General features: G+C 44.7%; 1 protein-coding gene across 1 annotated transcript; it reads right to left on the bottom strand.

The window, feature by feature from the left end:
* Positions 1-2,889: 2,889 nt before the first annotated feature.
* Asb14 (ankyrin repeat and SOCS box containing 14) lies at positions 2,890-16,864 on the bottom strand. Its single transcript, XM_032919247.1, is given in 9 exon segments — positions 2,890-3,319; positions 3,974-4,127; positions 5,773-6,316; positions 6,646-6,817; positions 10,561-10,806; positions 13,048-13,206; positions 13,295-13,428; positions 13,768-13,815; positions 16,625-16,864. Coding segments are annotated over 9 exon segments (1,779 nt in total). The 5' UTR covers positions 16,768-16,864; the 3' UTR covers positions 2,890-3,140.
* Between the last annotated feature and the right edge of the window lie 2,861 nt (positions 16,865-19,725).

Below are 19,725 nucleotides of genomic sequence, written 5' to 3'. Positions count from 1 at the left end.
TAGCTTGGACCTTAGGTTTAATACTCATGGGTTTGGGGTTGGGGATTTAGCTCAATGGTAGAGCGCTTGCCTAGCAAGAGCAAGGCCCTGTTCGGTCCCCAGCTCTGAAAAAAAAAAAAAAAAAAAAAAAAAAAAAACCCTCATGGGTTTATTACATGTGCTTTGTGTAGTTTATTACGGAACTAAGCAAGAACTTAGAATTTGTATATTAATTTGAATTTTACAAAAATGTATATATACTTGTAGGTCAAGAGAGTGGATGAACTTAACTAGAATTTTATAATTTACTTAAGTGCATGTATGACCTAAACAAGTCTTCAAGTTTACTAGTATTGCAAAAATGTTAGTGTAAAAAAAGTCTGTGTTTACTCAAGTAGCTAATGTGGCCATGGGTCCCTTTATTGGAAATCAAAGACTGTTGTACCAAGATGGACTATACTGATGCTAAAAGTATTAAGACTGCTATGAGAGCGCCAGTGTGGTGGCTGACTGGGCTATGGCGAAATGGGGGGTGCTACCCTTCTGTGCCGTTTGAACAAGATGTAGATGTGGCCTAATCAGCACCTATATTCCTCAACTTTTTGTAGCAGCCTGTATATATGAGTAAAAAACTTAAGTATCTTTTACTTAAATACACTAGTAAAAGAATAACAACGTACAGACATGTAATACAGTATAGAAATGAAAACTTAAGGCTGGCATCTTCTGTCAGTAGTGAGCCTCCCTGTTGAGTACCAGCCTGTGTTGAGTGTAAAACACGTAAGTTCATTGATTTGAAAACATTTAAACTCCTTTGCTAGGGATCACATTAACTGGTAAGTGGAGAACTAACCAGGAGTTTCCAGAAAGATGGCTAGTGTTTTTCCTATCAGTGATAAAATTTCAATTCAGAGTTCTTAATACCCTGCCTGTGTGCTTAGCCATGAAGAAATGGTGGCAGAAGTTAAGTTGGCGCTGGGATTGTGGTACATGTGATGGGGCTATTTTACTCCGTTGAATCTGTAAGACATACTCTCTAAGATTACAGGCCGTCAGGAGGCGGAGGCAGGTAGATCTGAGTTCCAGGCCAGCAGAGCTGCCTAATGAAGAAGAAAGTGGTCGGAGTGACATTTGTTTTAGCACAAAGAAATTGCATTTATACACTTACTATAAGAGCAGCACGCTATTAGGACTGTGTGTGTTTCAGTTACTTGGAATTTGTATTAGCTCTTAAGCTGTAGTCTTGATTTGAAGTCCTCCCTCCTTACCTCCTAAATAGTTTGGATTCTAGGCATGTGCTGCTGTACTTGGATGAGTCTTGGTTTTGAATTTTAGTCGCCTTACAGTTTTAGCCACTTGTTGAGAAGCTGTGTTCAAAGCCACGTGTTTGTTTGTTTGAGACTGTCTCATACAGCCAAAGCTTCCTTGGATTCCCATGTAGCCATGGGTGACCTTGAACTCTTGATCCTTCGGCCTTGTTTCCCACAAGCTGGGATTATGGGCCACCATGCCTGGCTTCAGAGCTCCTTTAAAATTTTTAAAATTTATTGTTGACGTGGATCTATTTTGATTATATTTACTCCATCCCCATCCCCTTCTATTCCTGCCAAACCCTTTCTTTCCCTGCAGTACCTATCTACCCATCTGTCCAGTTCACTGGGTGGTTAGGGTTGCTTGCGTGACCGTGCAGCCAGGGCAGCACATGTGGCCATTCCATACAAGGGAATGACTTAATGGAGAATGAACAGCGTCCGGCACTGCAACACTGAAGAAAGTGACTCCTTTCCCTTAGCAGCTGCCACTTTCCAGCAGCTCCTCTTCAGGGAATAGTGGGGCCTCATGATCTCGCCAAGATCCATGTGGGATGTTTTTGTTTTATTTATTAGAAAGGGGGTGTGTGTATGTGCCATGGTGTGCACGTGGAGTTCAGAGGACACTTGGAGTTGGTTTTCTCTTGCCAGTGGGGGTCAAATCCTGGTCATGAGGCTGATGTGGCGAGCACATCCCTCTGGCGCTGTGGTGGGGTGGATGTTGATAGCCCAGTCTCGTGCAGTCAGCCACAGTGTTTGTAGTTCATGAGACCACGATGACCATGTCGTGTAGTTTTCATGGCCCTGTCCTCTGGCTCTTAGCAGTTTTTCTGCTCCTCCTGTTATGTGCTCTGAGCCTTGGAGTGGGAGATTCTGAATGTTCTGCTTAAGGCCGAGCACTTACCAGTTCTTTATTCCCGCAGTTGCACCAGTTAGCAGTCTCTGCCTTAATTGACACCACTAATAGTGAAACAAGTCTGTCCAAGGCCGAGATAACTCATGAGTATAACATTTAAAAGGCGGTGTCACGTGTTCATTCAGCAGAGCATCAGGAAGAGCTCCCTCCTAGGACTCAGTACCTTTGCAGCCTGGGGCTCGACACTCCTACTTCACCACAAGCAGGGTCCGAGTACCAGACAGGAGTTCCTCCATGTAGTCTCAGATCCAAGCAGTGTAGTTGATCAGCCCATCACAGTCGGGCACATTTTGCCTGGTAGTGAGTTACTGTAGCATGCGGAGGCCCCAACTGGGTAAGGCAGTGAGGAGTCCCAGCCACTCCCAGATGACTGTAAAACAACTCCCACAACTAGGAAAGCCAGCCGCTGGGAGGCTTCAGCTCCTTTCTTGATCTCTGTGTCCTTCGACCAGAATGTGTGATGTCTTCAGCAGTAGTGCCTCACTGGGCTGTGGTGTGCACTCAAGAACAATGATTTTCTTTTAAAGATGATTTATTTCATGTATGTGAGTACATTGTCACTGTGTTCAGACACAGCAGAAAGGGCATTGGATCCCATTACAGATGGTTGTGAGCCCCCATGTGGTTGCTGGGAATTGAACTCGGGACCTCTGGAAGAGTGGCCAGTGCTCTTAGCCCCTGAGCCATCTCTCCAGCCCCCAAGAACAATGATTATTTGTATTCAATAACAGTTCAGATAATGTATTATTTGAAAGGTTTCTGAAACCTCTGACCAACAGGTCACAGGGAGGTATCCTACATAGAACAGCTTTTGAAACAACGTTGTCTACTCTGAGACTTTAATTACTGAGTGAAGAAAAGGAAAAGCCATTGCCAGCAAGCGAATTGTTAAGAAGGATGTTGCAGCTTATACCTCTCCCTCCAGCAGAGCCCAGTTACCATGTGCCTGTAGAGCTTCCTTGTCCGTAAAGGTCATACTCCTTGTAAAGGACGTAAGCTTTTAAGACATTGGGCAGCGGAAGAAACGACATGAAGACCGGGCAGCGTAGACGTAACCGTCCCATGCACTTCCGGATCTTGAGGCGGCATAAGTGTTGTAGAGAACGGGGGTTTGCTAAAAAAAAAAAAAGGATAGCTTGGTTTTTGCTGACCCGAGGGTTTAGTTAGCAAATGTACTCGATATCTGTGTTAACAAGGTTTATACTTGGCATCCCTATCGGTAGGAAACAGCTCTTCAGTCCTCATCAGGGTCTCTTATATAGACAGTTTCAGAGCTACATTCATTGTGAGTCTGCCTTGTGAGACTCAGATTCTTCAAGTAGTTACATATCAATCTTGGGATTGGTTAAAGCTCAAAGGTCACCCCAGGAGAAACAAGATAGAAGAAAGTCTTAATTTGATCTTAATTTAATGTGGACAAATCCATATGGAAGTGCATCCTTTGATACACTACCGGCTTAGAACTTAGCTTCCCCCTTGCTCTTGCTGTTTCTAGCTTACAGTTCCTGGGTGTAAACTGTTTCATAGCCATAGGTTAAGTCGATCAGAGGGAAAAATGTGTTACCCACCTACAGAGTCATTAGATGTCATTTGCTGGGGAGTAGTAATGATAAGCACACATTAATTGTGGTTATGAATAGTACCATTTTAAAGGAATAATGTTTTTCTATTCTCTTTTAGGTCAACCATCTAATCAGAAAAGTTCTAAAAATAAAATAAAAACACAATTAGTGTTTTGGTAAGAATTTTCTCTAAGAACGATACTCACTCAAGATAACATGTATTTCTGGCCAGAGCTTTTGTTTTTCGAGCACGGCTTTCAATTTTGAACAGATTTGAACTTGGTCAACATAATCAAGCATCACACGAACAACTTTTCCTGAGAGGTGCTGTAGCCATGACAAAGTTATGACTTCGCAAAACTGTGAGGAAAACAAGCAGAAAGCAAATGAAAATCAGCACTGAGCACCGGGGTTGAGCAGGGAGATGAGTGTAAAGTGCCCCGAGCTCAGCTCTTTCACCTGATCTCAGTGTGGCCTCAGGACCTCACACGGGCAGTGAGTGGCAGATTGATCTGCATGTCTGTGGCTTGCCTGGCTACACCCAAGATGCCTTGCCTGGCTGTGGGGAGTCTGAGCAGCTACCCAGAGACTCAAGGAAAAGCAAGACCCAGGCCGGCTTCTGGAACGTGGTGTTTCTCCTGCTGAGCATGAAGTGGCGACTGTCTGCTTGGAAGATTACTCCTGGTTCTATAGGAGAAGAGGATGAAGCACTTTATCTTTTTAAAAACGTTTGTTTATGTGCGTGCGTGCATGTGTGTTCATGTGCTGGCATGTTCCAAGTTGGAGGACAATGTCACAGGGTTGGTTATCTCCTTCCATTGTGGTTCCAGGGATCAAACACAGTGTCAAATACCCTAACTCGGGGAGCCATCTTGCTAACCCTGTCTTTGCTTTTTGAGATAGAGTCTTACTGTGTCATTCAGGCTGGCCTCAAGTAATGACTCCTGAGCAGCTGGGACCACATGTGTGCCTCCTTGCCCAGATGCCACTTTATTAAAGCTTTTGTATTTTTTTTTGCATTTTCTATTATTTATAACCTAGATCTGATCCTGATGTTTGAACAATATGACAATTTCTGTCTTGTGCCCTTAGACAAAATGCCCAAATGAGAATTGAACTGTTTAGAAAATGATACCAGATGGTGTATGTTTAAATGCCAAGTTAGTGCACAAACTTCTGCCCCGATCACGTAAAATAAAACCTTTCACTCCATTTAACTGTTTCAGAGTCTCCCATTCAGCATCCTGTTTTCAAATTTTGGTAATATAAATTCAGGTATGTGTAAAACATCCATTACGTGCTAAGCACAGACCTAAAAGCCTAGAAGCAAGTGAATCAGAGCTGATGCTCATATATCTGTGAGGTGGCAAAAGAATTAAAGTGATAATTCTACATAAATGCTATAAAAGAACCGATCTCCACACTAAAAATGATTGAGAGGGAAGTACTTAAGGTGGCCAGGGAGGGGCCTCTGGGAGAGGACACTTGGAATGAGAGCTGGAGAGGAAGAAGTCATTAAGAGGCCCTGGGCAGGGCCGGGGCTGAGGAAGACGGCCGGCCAAGGAGGTAGGGCAAAGTGAAGAGACTGCTGGGGGGCGGGGGGTCTCTGCACATTAGAAGGATGGCCGGAGGAAATGGGTGATCAGATCTGAGCGCTAAAAGTGATAACCAAAGAGACCCAGTGATCACAGGTATGGGGAACTTAGAAACATTTTAGCTAAATAAATCAGTCAAAGACAAAGTAGCCAGAATGCAAGACTGTATCCATTCCTTAAAGCCTGGCTCTTAGGTTGAACTTGTGAAACATTCGCAGTTATGACTGAAGTCATTTTCTCCTCCGAGTTGTTTCTGTACTTCTTACTTCCCACTGTTGGGTTTAGTTATTTTATGGTATCAGAATCTTCCAAGCACGAGCTTTTCCACGAGCACATCGTGTTTATTGTTACAGTTCTGAGGCTAGAAGATAATAAATGTTTAGGGAGTACCACCAGTACTGTGGGCTTACCATAGTATCTTTAATAACGGTAGATGTCCAGCCTTCAAAAGTACAACAACGATGAACCCTTTCCCCATGAGGACAGTCAAAGCATCGCTCAGTGTCATAGCCATAGTTCAACAGCATCCTGAGCATGACTTCATCTTTCAATGTGTATTGCAGTGCTGATGGGAAATGCAGAGGGTTAACTCGGCAGAAGTAGTTGACGTTGGCCCCATGCCTCAGTAATAGGTTTATGAGCTCATAGTTGCCCATCCTGAGAGCTATCTGTAGGCAGTTGACTGGGTCTTGATTGGGTAGAGCCCCAGCACTCAGAAGCAGCTTAACTGAAGAGAGGTCACCATTTGAAACAGCAAAATACAAGGCTGACTTCCTTTGATCGTCATAATGTTTACGGACTCTCTGATCCAGCATGAAATTCACATCAAATCCAGCCCGAATGAGAAGGTCCAGGCATTGGGGGTGCGCCCCAGCTGCTGCACAGTGAAGCGGGCTGATTCCACTCCTCTTGATGGCTGCTATGTCTGTGACTGGGACCAATTCCTTTAGAGCTCTGAGAAAGGATTTCAAAATACACGTTAGGTTGTTACAGTGCAGAGCTACCCCGTTTATGATACTGTTATTCCTACACTGCATGCTGTCTGTTAATCCGGCAGTATTTGAGACCCCTAATGAAAGTGGGAGTTCCTTCATCAATAAACTCAGATGCCAAGTAAAATTTAGTAGAACTAAATTTTTAACTCTTTAGGTTAAAAACTGAATTAGCTCAGACATCTGAGACTCAAGACTTTCCGTATTTCCCAAGCAGGTCTTTAAAAAAAAAAAAAGCAACTAGTTATTATGATGATTTCCTGTTATTTACAATTACAGAATCGAACTTACAAGAAGTGGCCTTTGTCAGCTGCCACGTGGATGGGCAGGTGGCCTGAACTTTTAGGGATGTTGGCATCAGCTCCATACTCTAGCAAGAGACTCACAGAGTCAGGATCCCCTCCTCTAACAGCTTCAAGGAGAACGGAGGAGGAGTCAGAGGCCTGACTGTGAACGTCAGCTCCTGAAAAAAGAAGCCTCATCAGGCAAAGAATTCTTTTCACTGCATCCCTCAAGCAATCCTAATGCACCACTCCTTCTGCTGGAAAGAGGTTAGGGCTGGGAGAGGCCTCAGCAGTTGAGAGCAGTGGTTGTTCTTCCAGAGGAACAGGGTTTGGTTCCCAGTAACCACATGGTGGTTCACAACCATCAGTAATTCAACCAGTCCTCAACTTTAACTAGGAGGAATTAGGGTCTTCTACTATGAACAGTCTCGAATAACTTAAAATTAAAAAACGCCGGGGTTGGGGATTTAGCTCAGTGGTAGGGTGCTTGCCTGGGAAGCGCAAGGCCCTGGGTTCGGTCCCCAGCTCCGAAAAAAAAAAACCAAAAAAAAAAAAAAAAAAACAAAAAAAACAAAAAAACGCCCCTTTCATCAAAAATACCATTAGAACATGGCAAATATAGTTGCTTACTAGAGCCACTCTCTGTGCAAGGGTGTTACTGGTTAGGGTGGCTTTTACAAGACAGCCTAGAAAGGAAGCTAGCTTTTACCAAGTACTCCTACTGGAGTTCCAAGGGCCAATCGATACTAAATTCCTCTGAAAGCCAACAGAACCGTTATTTAGAACTACTTTTTTTTTTAAAGATTTATTCATTTATTATATATAAGTACACTGTAGCTGTCCTCAGACACACCAGAAGAAGGCATCAGATCTCTTTACAGATGGTTATGAGCCACCATGTGGTTGCTGGGAATTGAACTCAGGACCTCTGGAAGAGCAGTCGGTGCTCTTAACCGCTGAGCCATCTCTCCAGCCCTAGAACTACTTTTATCCCCTGCCTTTCTTCCCTAACTAGTTTATATAGGTAACATGAGAAAAGGGAGCACATATTTTATAGCATCTTTGACTCTTAGTGCTTTAATATAACACATGCTAATTGTTTTTTTATTTACCCATAAGTGTTTCCTCTACATGTATGTGCATCCCATGCATGTATGGTGCCCACAGAGGTCTGAAGAGGGCATGGAATCTCCTGGAACTGGAGTTACTGATGGTTGTGAGTAGGAACCAAATCCTGGTCCTCCAGAAGAGCAACAATTGCTCATAACTGTCGATCCATCTCTCCAGCCCCTAGCTTTGATAGCTGCAAGGGTCAGTGCACCTATGACTGTCAGTTGGAGGGTCAGTGTCCTCTAGATCTAGGGCAGGACTGGGAGGGGGGGCTGGGGGTGAAGAAAAGGAAGCTGTTAGAAGTCGCAGTGAAGCCGAGCACGTTCTGAAGAGCTTTACAACTCCAGGGGAAGGGTGTGCCTTTAGTTTAGAACAGACTCCTTGTCACAAGGGCTGCACAAGACCCTCACTCCTCGGGTGCACTAGGCAATCTAATTAACAGATTTTAATGTTCACTATGTCCTGGTCCCTTTATCTGTGTAAAAATTCCTAAACTGGGCTGGAGAGATAGCTCAGTGGTTAGAAGTGCTTGCTGCTCTTTCAGAAGACCAGAATTCACTTTCCAGTGCCCAGGTTGGGCGGCTCACAACCACCTTTAATTCCAGCTGTGGGGGTTCAGTGCTATCTTTCTAGCTTTCTTTGACACTTACGCACTCATGGAATACAGATAGACACGTAACTAAAAAAAAAAAAAAAAAAAAAAAATCTTAGCCAGGCATCGAGGGGCAGAGACAAGCGGATCTGGGTTTGAGGTCAACCTGGTCTACATGGCAGGCTCCTGGACAGCAAGAGGTACAGAGACCCTGTCTCAAAATCAAAGATAAACAAAAAGAAAGGACTTCTAAACTTTACAACCAAACTCAGAAGTAGGTTCTAATAGCCTCACTTAAAGGTGAAGCAGCTCAGATTTTCAGCTAATAAGCAAGAAAGACAATTAAGACGTGTGTGCATTTCTCCAGACCCAAGCTTACTCTCTTTTTGTTGTTTTGTTTTTGTTTTCTGAGACAGAGTTTTTCTGTGTAACAGTCCTGGCTATCCTAACTAACTGTGTAGACAAGGCTGGCCTTGAACTCAGAGATCTGCCTGCCGATGCCTCCAGAGTACCGGGATTAAAGGTGAGGGCCACGTAACTGCTGTGCCCACACAAGGTAGCAAAACAGTGTGATTTAGAGTCAGGTATGGCTTCGAATCCTGGCTCACTGGCAAATGGGCGCCCACCCAGCAAATGCTAGTTTATCTGAAGGGTACAGGGTTTAAGTTTGCCTTCCCTCCATATCTGTATTTACGTCGGTGACCGTAAGCAAAGGGTAACTCATCGGCTAGGGATGTAGTTTATTAGAGTTCTTGCCTAGAATACAGAAGACTTTGGTTTAACCCCCCCCCAAAAGCACAAGAGAGACAGACACAGGGACATGGAGACAGACAAGACCCCTTTCCTCAAAGACGATGGAGCTCCTGTCTACTTTCTGGTTTCCTAGTGAATAATTTCAGACGTCTCTTAGATCACCCGTTGGGCATCACGCCAAAGCTCAATGACATTAGTTGGAGATCTGCTTCCTGTATAGAAAAGAAGTAAGTGTACAAAGTACAGGACTGGCCTGTAACACAGGGGACTGTCAGGTATTGCAAACATGGACTACATATTACTAAAAAACAAAACTTCAGGACATAAAGATAAAGAAGAAAATTACATTGTTGAGTTTTCCTTAAATCTGGGTATAGGGTAGTTAAAAGCTATAGATACACGGTTTCATTGGGTATGTTAATGATGATTTCAGTGATCTATACATTGTCTGGGTTAAGTATTTACGCTAGTTAAATCACAGTCTAGAGTGGTCATCTTGTAACACAGTGCTGCCGTAAGGGAGAGGGGGTGTTGGAAGAAATGCTCAGCTGGTACAATCTTTGTCCTGATTCCTCAAGCTCAGGAAGGGTTAAAGGACTCACATGTTTAAGGGACTGCATGCAGCACTGCAGACACCTAACTGCCTGCTGGATACAAAGTACTCAGGAAGCATGAATTGTGCTTCCCTTCCCTTGGAGTTGGCTATACTCCAGCAGAGGGTGAGCGCTCAATTCAAAGACGTCAGGAGGGATGTGCTATAATCTTAGCAAGTTAGCAATGGGAGATTTGGTTTTCGTAAGCTGTGAGCAGCTACTGTCTACTGGTGTTTATGTGGCTGAGACAAACGAGGGGTGGTGAGAGGGAGAGGGAAGGGAAAGAACATGGATTGTTGCAGAGATTTTTGCAGGGAAGGAGAAGCAACACAAGAGTTTAAAGTTCTCTTAGTAGATGAGGGAATATTGGGCAAAAGTCATCTGCAGCCTCAATTTTAGTAAGATTGTGTCACAAGAAATTCAGTCTCCATGATGAGTTCAGGCTTTTTAATTACCAACATTCACACACAATTTTGCCAAACATTGGCCTGAATAAAATGTTACCTTCTATTATTTTGAAATACCCCATCACGAGGAACTCCAGGGGTCTGGAGAGATGGCTCAGTGGTTATTAAGAGCACCGGCTGCTCTTCTAGGGACCTGGCTTCCCTTCCCAGCACCCACATGACAGCTCAAAACTGTTTTAACTCCCATTCCAGGGCATCTGACTCATTTTTCTGGCCTCTGTGTGTGTGTGAATAGACAAACCTGCAGGCAAGATACATGCACACACACACACACACACACACACACACACACACACACACACACAGAGAGAGAGAGAGAGAGAGAGAGAGAGAGAGAGAGAGAGAGAGAGAGAGAAGCCCCACCCTTGGATCTCAGTACCCTGTAATAACCGTCGGGTAAGCCTTGCCTTTCTGCAGTAGTAGTTGCATGGTTTCAGTGTGTCCGCCTTGAGCAGCGAGGGCAAGAGGTGTGAATCCGTAGGAGCTCCGTGCATCTGGGTTTGCTCCAGAGCTCAGCATCAGCTTCACCATGTCCTGTCTGCCTAGCTTGGCAGCTTCATGGAGAGCTGTCCTCTCATTGGCACACCGAAGGTTGACATTCGCTCCGTGATTGATCAGCAAGGTGGCCATGTCGTAGGAGTCTTTCAGAACAGCTAGGAGATTGTGAAGTGGGCGTTATGACAGTATGAGGGGAATGCATATTCACTGGTGCCCTTTAGCTTCTTCTTTCTGGTTTTTGGGTGTTTGAGACATGGTCTCTCTGCATAATAGTGATGTTTGTCCTGGACTCTAGACCAGGCTGGCTTCGAACTCACAGAGATCTGCCTGCCTCTGCCTCCCAAGTTCTGGTATAAGGCATGCGCCACTACTGCCCGTTACCTGGCCTGCCTCTCCCCCATGCTCCGGCATTCTGTGTTTAGGAAGCACATTTTAAATGACACAGATACAAAGTGATGTTAGCACTTTTATGTCAATGGGATGTTTGGCTTTTGAAAGCTGTGAGCAGGGGTTGGGGATTTAGCTCAGTGGTAGAGTGCTTGCCCAGTAAGCGCAAGGCCCTGGGTTTGGTCCTCAGCTCTGGAAAACAAAAACAAAAACAGAAACCTGTGAGTAGCTATGTCTACTGGGTGTTTACATGGTTGAGACAAAGTTCAAGTTATTATCTTATTTTCTCTAGAGAATAGGAGCTCAGAGGAGAGGCTCACAAGCTCCGCCCCCAGGATCCTTAGGCAGTTAATGGGCACTGGAGGCTAGGAAATCACACTTCAGTGCTAGACCACTAATAGCTTGTCCATGCTCCTGCAAACACCCTCTCACCTATGGTTCTTTAAGCAACCCTAATCAAATTCATGGATCATCAAAAACAAGGACAGGAAGTGGGGTATCTGAAAAGAGGGAGGGGGTTGGAGGAGTGGGGCAGGAGAGGGTAAGGGGGAGTGAACAGGACAGAAGGACATTAGACAGATGTGAAAAAGTCATAAGATGGCATACTTACGTACAAAGTAAGCCTGCGTCACCACCTAAAGATTCACACACAGTATAAAGCCTTTCACGGTGTAGGAATGTTACAGGGACGCCCAGTGTTATTCGTAAATAATCTATGCTAACCTTTTCTTATTTTCTTCTAAGAATGAAAGAAAAGAGTGAGGCAGCCCGGCGCTTGCCGCCATGCCTGCCAAGCTACATTCCACCCCAGGCTACCCATAGCAGGAGGAGAGAACCAATTTCCTCAAGCTGTCATATGACCTCCCACGTGTGCCATGGCACGTGCACCCCCAACACCCCCACCCACACATGAGTACATACATGTAAAAATATTTTTAAAAAAGGAAAAGAAATGCATGCGAAATGCCTCAAGAGGCTTCAGAAGGACAGGGCACCAGGGCGAACCTAAACTTGACATCGCTGTGAAGTTGCTCCTTCACCGGTGACATGGAGAAGCGGAGACAAGTGTTATTTCCATGTTAATTCTATTTTTGGAATCGTTTCTCTAAACCATCTTTTATAAAAGTGTATTTTCAATGAGAGTCTAAACGAGAGCCTGAGTCTTAAGACACTGGTAGCTGCTGAGAAGGAAAACTTAACAGCAACAGAGCCCATCTCAGCAAACAGTTGGAGGACTTCGATGTAATTTAAATATGCAAAGGAGGATGGCTGAGCTCACAGGAAGTGGGGGTTTGGACCTGGTATCCAAAGTGTGGAGTACAGGATATTCCATGAGGTTCTTTGGGATTAAAACGGCGATGCAGTTAGCAACAACCGAAGCCAACAAGCAGGGTGCAGGGCAGGACGAGCGCAGCACCACGGTCAGGGTGAGTGAACAGAGCGGAAACCAGCTTCCCACCATGGCTGAGCGTCTTCCGAGTCTAACGTGTGCTTGTTTTTAACATGTGACGTTTACGCACGCTGTTATCACACAGGCGCCCGAGGTTTCAAGAGGGTGGCACTGACCCCCAGTTCTTGAACATCCTGTGGGGTACCGCTCTGTGGCTGTACACAGCCTTCTCAGAAGAGGCTCTTGGGCTCCGTGACTCGGAGCCGGGTGAGACAGTGGGCAGCGCTGTACTGAAAAGAATCGCATTTGTGCCAGGTTAAAGGACCAGATTAGATTTCCCTACCTTTCCCAGCTATCTTTGTTCTTACTCGGAGGATTTTTCTGTCTTAAATTTTTCTCCTTGGGACATGTCTTCAAAATGCTTTGACTCACTCTGTGATCCAGACTGGCCTCAAAGTCAAGAATGCTTGATTTTAAGTGTAAGTCACCACATCCAGCCATTTACAAGCTAGAGAGAGGGTTTCTGTGTCTGATCAGTGGGGGCCGAATTGTCAGTGTCACAATAAAAAGCATGTAGGCATGGAAGGGACCAAGAGTCCTGGTCAATGTGCGCATGTACCTGTAAGAAGAGGAGAATTGCCTTCAAAATTCTTAGCATTTGGATCGCAGCCATTGAGAAGGAGAAAATGGGCGTTTTCCAAGAGGCTACTGCTGACAGCCAAAAACAGGGGTGTTTCGCCGTTACGGGTGGTTTGTTCCCACACACTGGGTTTGGAAGCTGAAATAAATTCACCACACCACACAGGTTAAGGTGCACAAATACACTTCTTCCTCAGAAGCATCCCGAGGGCTGAAGAGGAATTTACCATGCAGGGTTACTTCTAAGATGTTCTTGTTTAACTGCACTGCCGCCTTGTGCAGAGGAAGCCAGCCACTCCCGTTGGCTTCATCAAAGGCGGGATGGTACTTGGCAAAGCTTGCCAATGCGTCTTCCTTACCTAGTAACGAGGAAAACAAACAGATTCACATTTGGCACGCACAGGAGCCCGCACCGCTTCTGAAGTCTACAGCCAAAGCCAGTGAGAAAGAGCAGAATCCAAGCACCGTCTTAAACGGAAGGCAAGTTTCAACGTCACAGGGCAAGCACTGAAGCTCTGTACCCAGCATTCCTCACCGCCCAGGCCCAGGAGCACCCCTAGCTCTGTCTAGGCAGGAACGCTGCCATTCTTTGATAAGCCCCTGGGCTGCTGTGGAACCTGTTTCCACGCTTTTGGAAGGAAATGCCATCACTACTGTACCTCACTACAAACTGGGACGGGGATAGGAAGAGTACTTAACTGTCTCGATTGCTTCAACTATCTTCTTATAGTCCTCACTTGAAAAAAGACTGGGATCTGCACAGGTTAAAAAAAAAAAAAAAAAAAAAAGGCAATTTTAAATCTGATGTTCTGATGGGAACCCAAGGTAGCAGCAGGCGCTCGGGTTGTGGTCCTGTCCGAGGCAACCAAGGAGGCCTAAAAGAGCACTCGCTAAAAGGTGGGCGAGCAGCTTAGCGTTAGAGCGCTAGGCTAGCATGCACAACACCTTGGGTTTGATCTCCAGTGCACACATTTTGTGCGCACGCTCACATGACCACGTACACACACGCGATTGTGCATGAGCACGTGGGGTGGAAGAGAGATATTCTATTTGTAAAATGTAGTATGTTGTTCCTCCACATTTTTTAGGAAAACTGCCTCTCCACACCTGCCGTGCCTTATTAGATACAGCTTTTGGGAGGCAAGGAAACAATTCTTCATGGGAGCCTAGTATATTCTGTCAATAAATGTTGCTGACTCAAATCTGTCTGAGATTGAAATATCATTGTACAACATGGAAAAACTGATAGCTACTCTATGATTTAAAAAAAAATACTGCTAAAAAGAATGCATAGCCAGAGTGTGAACTTTAAAATGTCCCCATAGTTGTAATTCTCTCTCAGGAAACAGTGATAGTTTAAATTATATTTTTATGAAAATACCTAAACATTAAAGCTTTGTATATGAAATTTTTAATGTTGAGATGGGGTTCTCACTGTGTAGCCCAGGGCTGCTTCATTTTCCCACCTCATTTCTGCCTCTGCAGGTACCACAGGCATGCACTACTGTCCGAATTCAATATATGAGTCCTAGATTATTATTTTCTCAGATTACTCAATGAATTAGGTCGAAGGGAATGAATTTTCTTAGACTCTGTGTCTTGTTCACAATGTGGTCAGTTGATTCTCTTTAATATTTAAGACTGTGTTAATGGGCTTGGTGCTGTGTTAGTGTCCATACGTTCTGTAAAAAACTACCGCACCCTTACTGACTTACAGGAGCACAAATCTGTTACCTTACAGTTTAGTTTTGGTTCTGGATTCTCCTCTGTGTGTGTGTGTGTGTGTGTGTGTGTGTGTGTTTACATGTATGCATGAATACTCATGCACCAGAGGTCAGCATCTGGTGACTTCCTTTACCAACAAGTGCCTGACCCAACCAGCAATCTTTCCTAGGTATCGTACAAATTTTGAAGTTTAATAAATGAAATTTGTGTAATGACTACAATTTCAACTTCTGTGAAACATTCTTATGCTGTACTTAGGCAAAATCTCTTACACTTTTTGGACTAAAATTATTAATTCAAAATCAATTACTTGGTGCATTTTAAAATCATAATCACAGGACAAGACAACCTAATAAGTCTGATTTCTTTGTAAAACCTTAAGCATTTATGTATTTTTTTAATCATCACCTTAAAGTGAACAGCAATGTATAGGAACAGTGTGGAAAAAAAAAAGCACAGAATTGGTGTCAGATTGCCTGGACTTTCATCGGTTGAGTGAGCTTGAATAAGTTATTCTTGTGCACCTCCCCATAGGGAAGTAATGAGACTTAATGTTTAAGTGAGTTAAGGGTTACACAATACATGGCATACTGTGAGCTCACCACAAGCTTGCCACATTTAGAAAACACAGTAGGATGCCTGGAGATGTGGCTCAATGGCCAAGAGCATGTACTGCTCTCGCAGAGAACCAGGGTTTGGTTCCCAGCACCCACAATGGGCGTTCACCCTTACCCATAAGTCAGCTCCAGGGCCATCTGATGCCTGTGGAAGCCATCTGCACCCACAAACAAAACTCCACACCAGGCACAGACATCCAAAATACAAAGTAAATCTTTAAAAATCCTACAGGTTCCATGTAACCCATCATTTCCATATGTAACTGTAAGATCATTTGAGGTTAGAAAACATCCTGTGGCACTGGGCAGGTAAATAGAGGTTGCCATGCCAACCAAACTGGGCTTGTCAGCCCAGGTGGAAAAAAATGGTTTCACCCTCACGGGCCAATGTGGGTGATTAGAGTGCATGCAAGTGGCTGTGACTGTGAACTGTCCGGACCCAGGTGACAGAGGCTCCTACACCATTTAGAGACCTACTGGCCGTTTCTACTCTAATCCACCCACCAGGCATTAGTCTTTTCTGAGGTTACCATGTGTCCTCTGGATTTGAGGAGATGAAGACTGAGCCCCCCTCGGCCACCTCACACAGAAGATGGTCTACGTGTCTGTCTCACTTAGATTCATGTGTAACTTAGACTCCACGGGACGGTCGTGATATGGTCCTCCTTGGCCCTACAGAGATTGGGTTCATTCCTTTCTCCTGGTTTCAGTGACCGTCTTCTCATCCAGATTGTACCTTCCAGCAACTCTTTATTATCTATACAGTATTCTGCCGGCACGGTTGCCTACGCACCAGAAGAGGGCATCACATCCCAGTACAGATGGTTGTGAGCCGCCATGTGGTTGCTGGGAGCTGAACTCAGGACCTCTAGGGGAACAGCCAGTGCTCTGGACTGCTGAGCCATCTCTCCAGACCTCTTAAAAATTCTTAATTTTCTCCAAGTTTTTTTTTTTTTCCTGTGCATTTGGGCATCATGTTTTCTTTTTTTCTATCTGTTAAGTTACCTGTTAAGTTACAGTTATTCTCTAGGAAGTGTAGCTCAGTGGTACAGTGCATTCCTCGCACTCATGTGGCCTTGGGGTCAGTTCCAATCACTACTGAAAAAGCAAAAGAAGACAATCCCCTGTCTTCTGTCCAACTTTCCCTTCTGCTCTTGTCACATTAACATTAAGGTCACCAGTCCTCTCAGCTGCTGAATACTGCGGAATGCTCACTGCCCGAGAGACAGACATTACCTCTCATCTTCCGGAGTGCGTCCAGTTAGTTCTGGCTTGTACGCATCCAGCAAACTTTGCTGGATGATGATCTGGGTGTCGAAGTCAGCGTCTGCATCCTCGTCACTGCTCTGCTGATCCATGGGACGCTTGGACAGCTTTATTTTCAGGTCAGGAGGAATTAAACTCGTTTTCCAGTCGTGAAAAGTCTTTTTCAACGCTTCAAAAAATAGGTGACATTTAGAAGACTGGAAACTTGATAGGATTGATGACTGCATAAAATACAATTTTTTTTTAAAAACAAAAGATACATTTAAAAATTCTCCATGATTATAAGAGTTTTCTGGATTGCCATAGAGTCAGTATACATTAGAAGTTTCTGTAAATAGACATTCATTTAAAGCTTATTCGAGAAAATCTTCCTTTTATATTAGACTTAGGTCATAAATCATTGCCAATGATATTCCAGAGATTAGTGTCTAAAATATATAAAGAACTGCAAAAATTAAATACCCAACCCCTCAAATGATCTAGATAATTAGTGGCCAATGACGTGTACAGACAGTTCTCAAAGAGAATTTAAAATGGCCAGAACCCTGGTTACATAGTGCAGAAGGTGCTATGCAGGTTTCTGGAGGAGGAAGGACATCAGAGCCTCATCCAGCGCTGGAGGCTGCACATCCCTACGACAGCATGTTAAGGAAGATGCTCTCAGGGGTGCAAGAACAAATCGCTTGCTGACTGGCTATGACGCTCGCACACAGGAAGGAGTTCATGCTTGGTGCCGTCGTTTCGGTCAGCCTGTTTGAGGACACGGATCATAGGTCCTTGGAGGGGCCCCGCTGCTGTTTTAAATGGATGTGCTGTCAAGCTGCTTTCTCAGTATGTTTGTAACACAGAGTTCTGCTGCTCTAATCTTGGCTACAGGAGCTCCTGTTTGCAACGAGTGGCAGTTAATACGGAGACTTAACAAATGGTTTAAGTGAGGGGTGTACGTGACTGTGAGTGCTCAGGAATGGGCGGGTCCTTTGTCCACGTGACTGTGAGTGCTCAGGAATGGGCGGGTCCTGTGTCCCCGTGACTGGGAGTGCTCAGGAATGGGCGGGTCCTGTGTCCACATGACTGTGAGTGCTCAGGTATGGGCGGGTCCTGTGTCCACAGTCCCCTTTAAGGAACATTGAGGAAGAAGGAGCAGAGAGGATATAAGAGCAGGCATTTGGGGAGGAGGGGTGTAAAGGCGACTTTTGGACATGGTATGGTTGTTGCACACATCAATGCATAGCAGGTATGGTTCTAGCACAGGATCTACATAAAATGAAACCAGTCTAAATGCCAGCAGAGGCGCAGGAGAGGCCCTGTGAGCTCCTGCATCTAGTGGAGGAAATTACTCTTTTAGAAATGTCGATTCTGGTAGGTTGCTCATGCTACAGGGGATGGGCCCATACCCATGGACATAGATGGGCAGGACTGATGGTATCTGGCGGGTTTGGGTAGCAGTAAACCAGAGGAGATGAAGTTTCTGGGAAAGGACACAGAGCGGGAGGTCGAAGGAGGGACTGAAGTAGCGGTAGGTGGATATCAAGATGGCTTGATGAAAATTTTAAAGAATAAATGAAAATATTTACAAGCCAAAAATTAACCAAATGAAAATGGTCAGTTACTATCAATTTCCTCAGCCACTGGGTAAACACAAGTTAAAACTGGTTTGTGAGGCTGGGGATAGGGCCCAGTTAGTACACAAACTCGGACCTAAGTTTGGATCCCAGCACCCACATAATAGCCATGTGCAGAAGCGCACATCTCTAACCCTGACATCCAGGGCTCAGGGCTAGAGATGGCCAGACTCCTGGAACTTTCTAGTCAGCCAGTCTAGACAATCGGTGAGCACAGGGTTCAGTGAGGGACCCGGTAACCAAACATCAGGTGAGGTAGATTTCTGTGGCCTCCAAAAGAACACAGGCTGTTGCCATTGACTGTGGACAAGCCCCCAAAACAAGACTCTCACTGCAGTAAAAAACCAAACCAAACCAAAAACCAATCGCAAACCAACCAGTAAAATTCGTCCTCGCTGGCTAGCTTCCACAGTGCCACATGCAGGAATTCACAGCAGCTGTAGAAACCTGCAGAGACGACACAGGATCAAACCCACCAGATCCCATCAGAGGTGCAACAGATGCTGTCTAGGTCCCATCCCTCACTGCAGAATGATTGCAGCTGATATTTTCTAGGGGAGTAGAAGTCATTTTATTAAAGATGTAACTACTGATAGGATTCTCGTGCTCCAGTGGACAGCCTCACCCCGCCCCAAACACTCACACATATGGGCAGTGCCAACTGGACTTGGCATGAAGCTTGGAAGGGGACATGTTGCGGGGGGGGGGGAGATGGACAACCATTTATGGGCATATGCACCTATTAAAAATGCAAAGAATGAAGGAAATTTAAAATAAAGTGGAGCACAATACAGTGTACACCCCACATCAGCCTCCTCCCTTCATACAAGTGCACATGCACACACACACACACACGTGCACAACACACACATGTGAATACACATACACACATGCATACACACATGCACACACACATAGGCTACATAAACGTAGAAAGGGGAGCACAGAGGAAATGGTCTTAAAAGAGGGAGGGGAGAGAAGAGAGCGAAGGGACATAGAATATGAAAGTCAAAAGCAGAACTATATAGGGAAGGAAGGGGCTCACCCAGAGAACAGGGGACAGAGTATAAGGACATGAACATATGAAAATGCTATACTAAAATCCATTTGCCTGCTAACTCCAAAACGTAAAGCAAAGATGTGTGTAAATGATGTAAAATAACAAACAGAAAACTCCCTATTTGTAAATAACTAAATGGAACTTTTAAAGGGATTAAGAAAAGAAGCCCATGTCATTTTTGCAACGTTGAAAGTGTTTATTATTTGTGACTATTGTGAAGGGTGTTGTTTCCCTAATTTCTTTCTCAGCCTGTTTATCCTTTGAGTAGAGGAAGGCTACTGATTTGTTTGAGTTAATTTTCTACCCAGGCACTTTGCTGAGGTTGTTTATCAGGCTTAGGAGTTCTCTGGTGGAACTTTTGCGGTCAC

This window comes from Rattus rattus, chromosome 13, assembly GCF_011064425.1.
Source record: "Rattus rattus isolate New Zealand chromosome 13, Rrattus_CSIRO_v1, whole genome shotgun sequence".
Taxonomy (NCBI): Eukaryota; Metazoa; Chordata; class Mammalia; order Rodentia; family Muridae; genus Rattus; species Rattus rattus.
The sequence above is the reverse complement of the archived record's forward strand: the minus strand, read 5'-3'. Positions and strand labels throughout refer to the sequence as shown.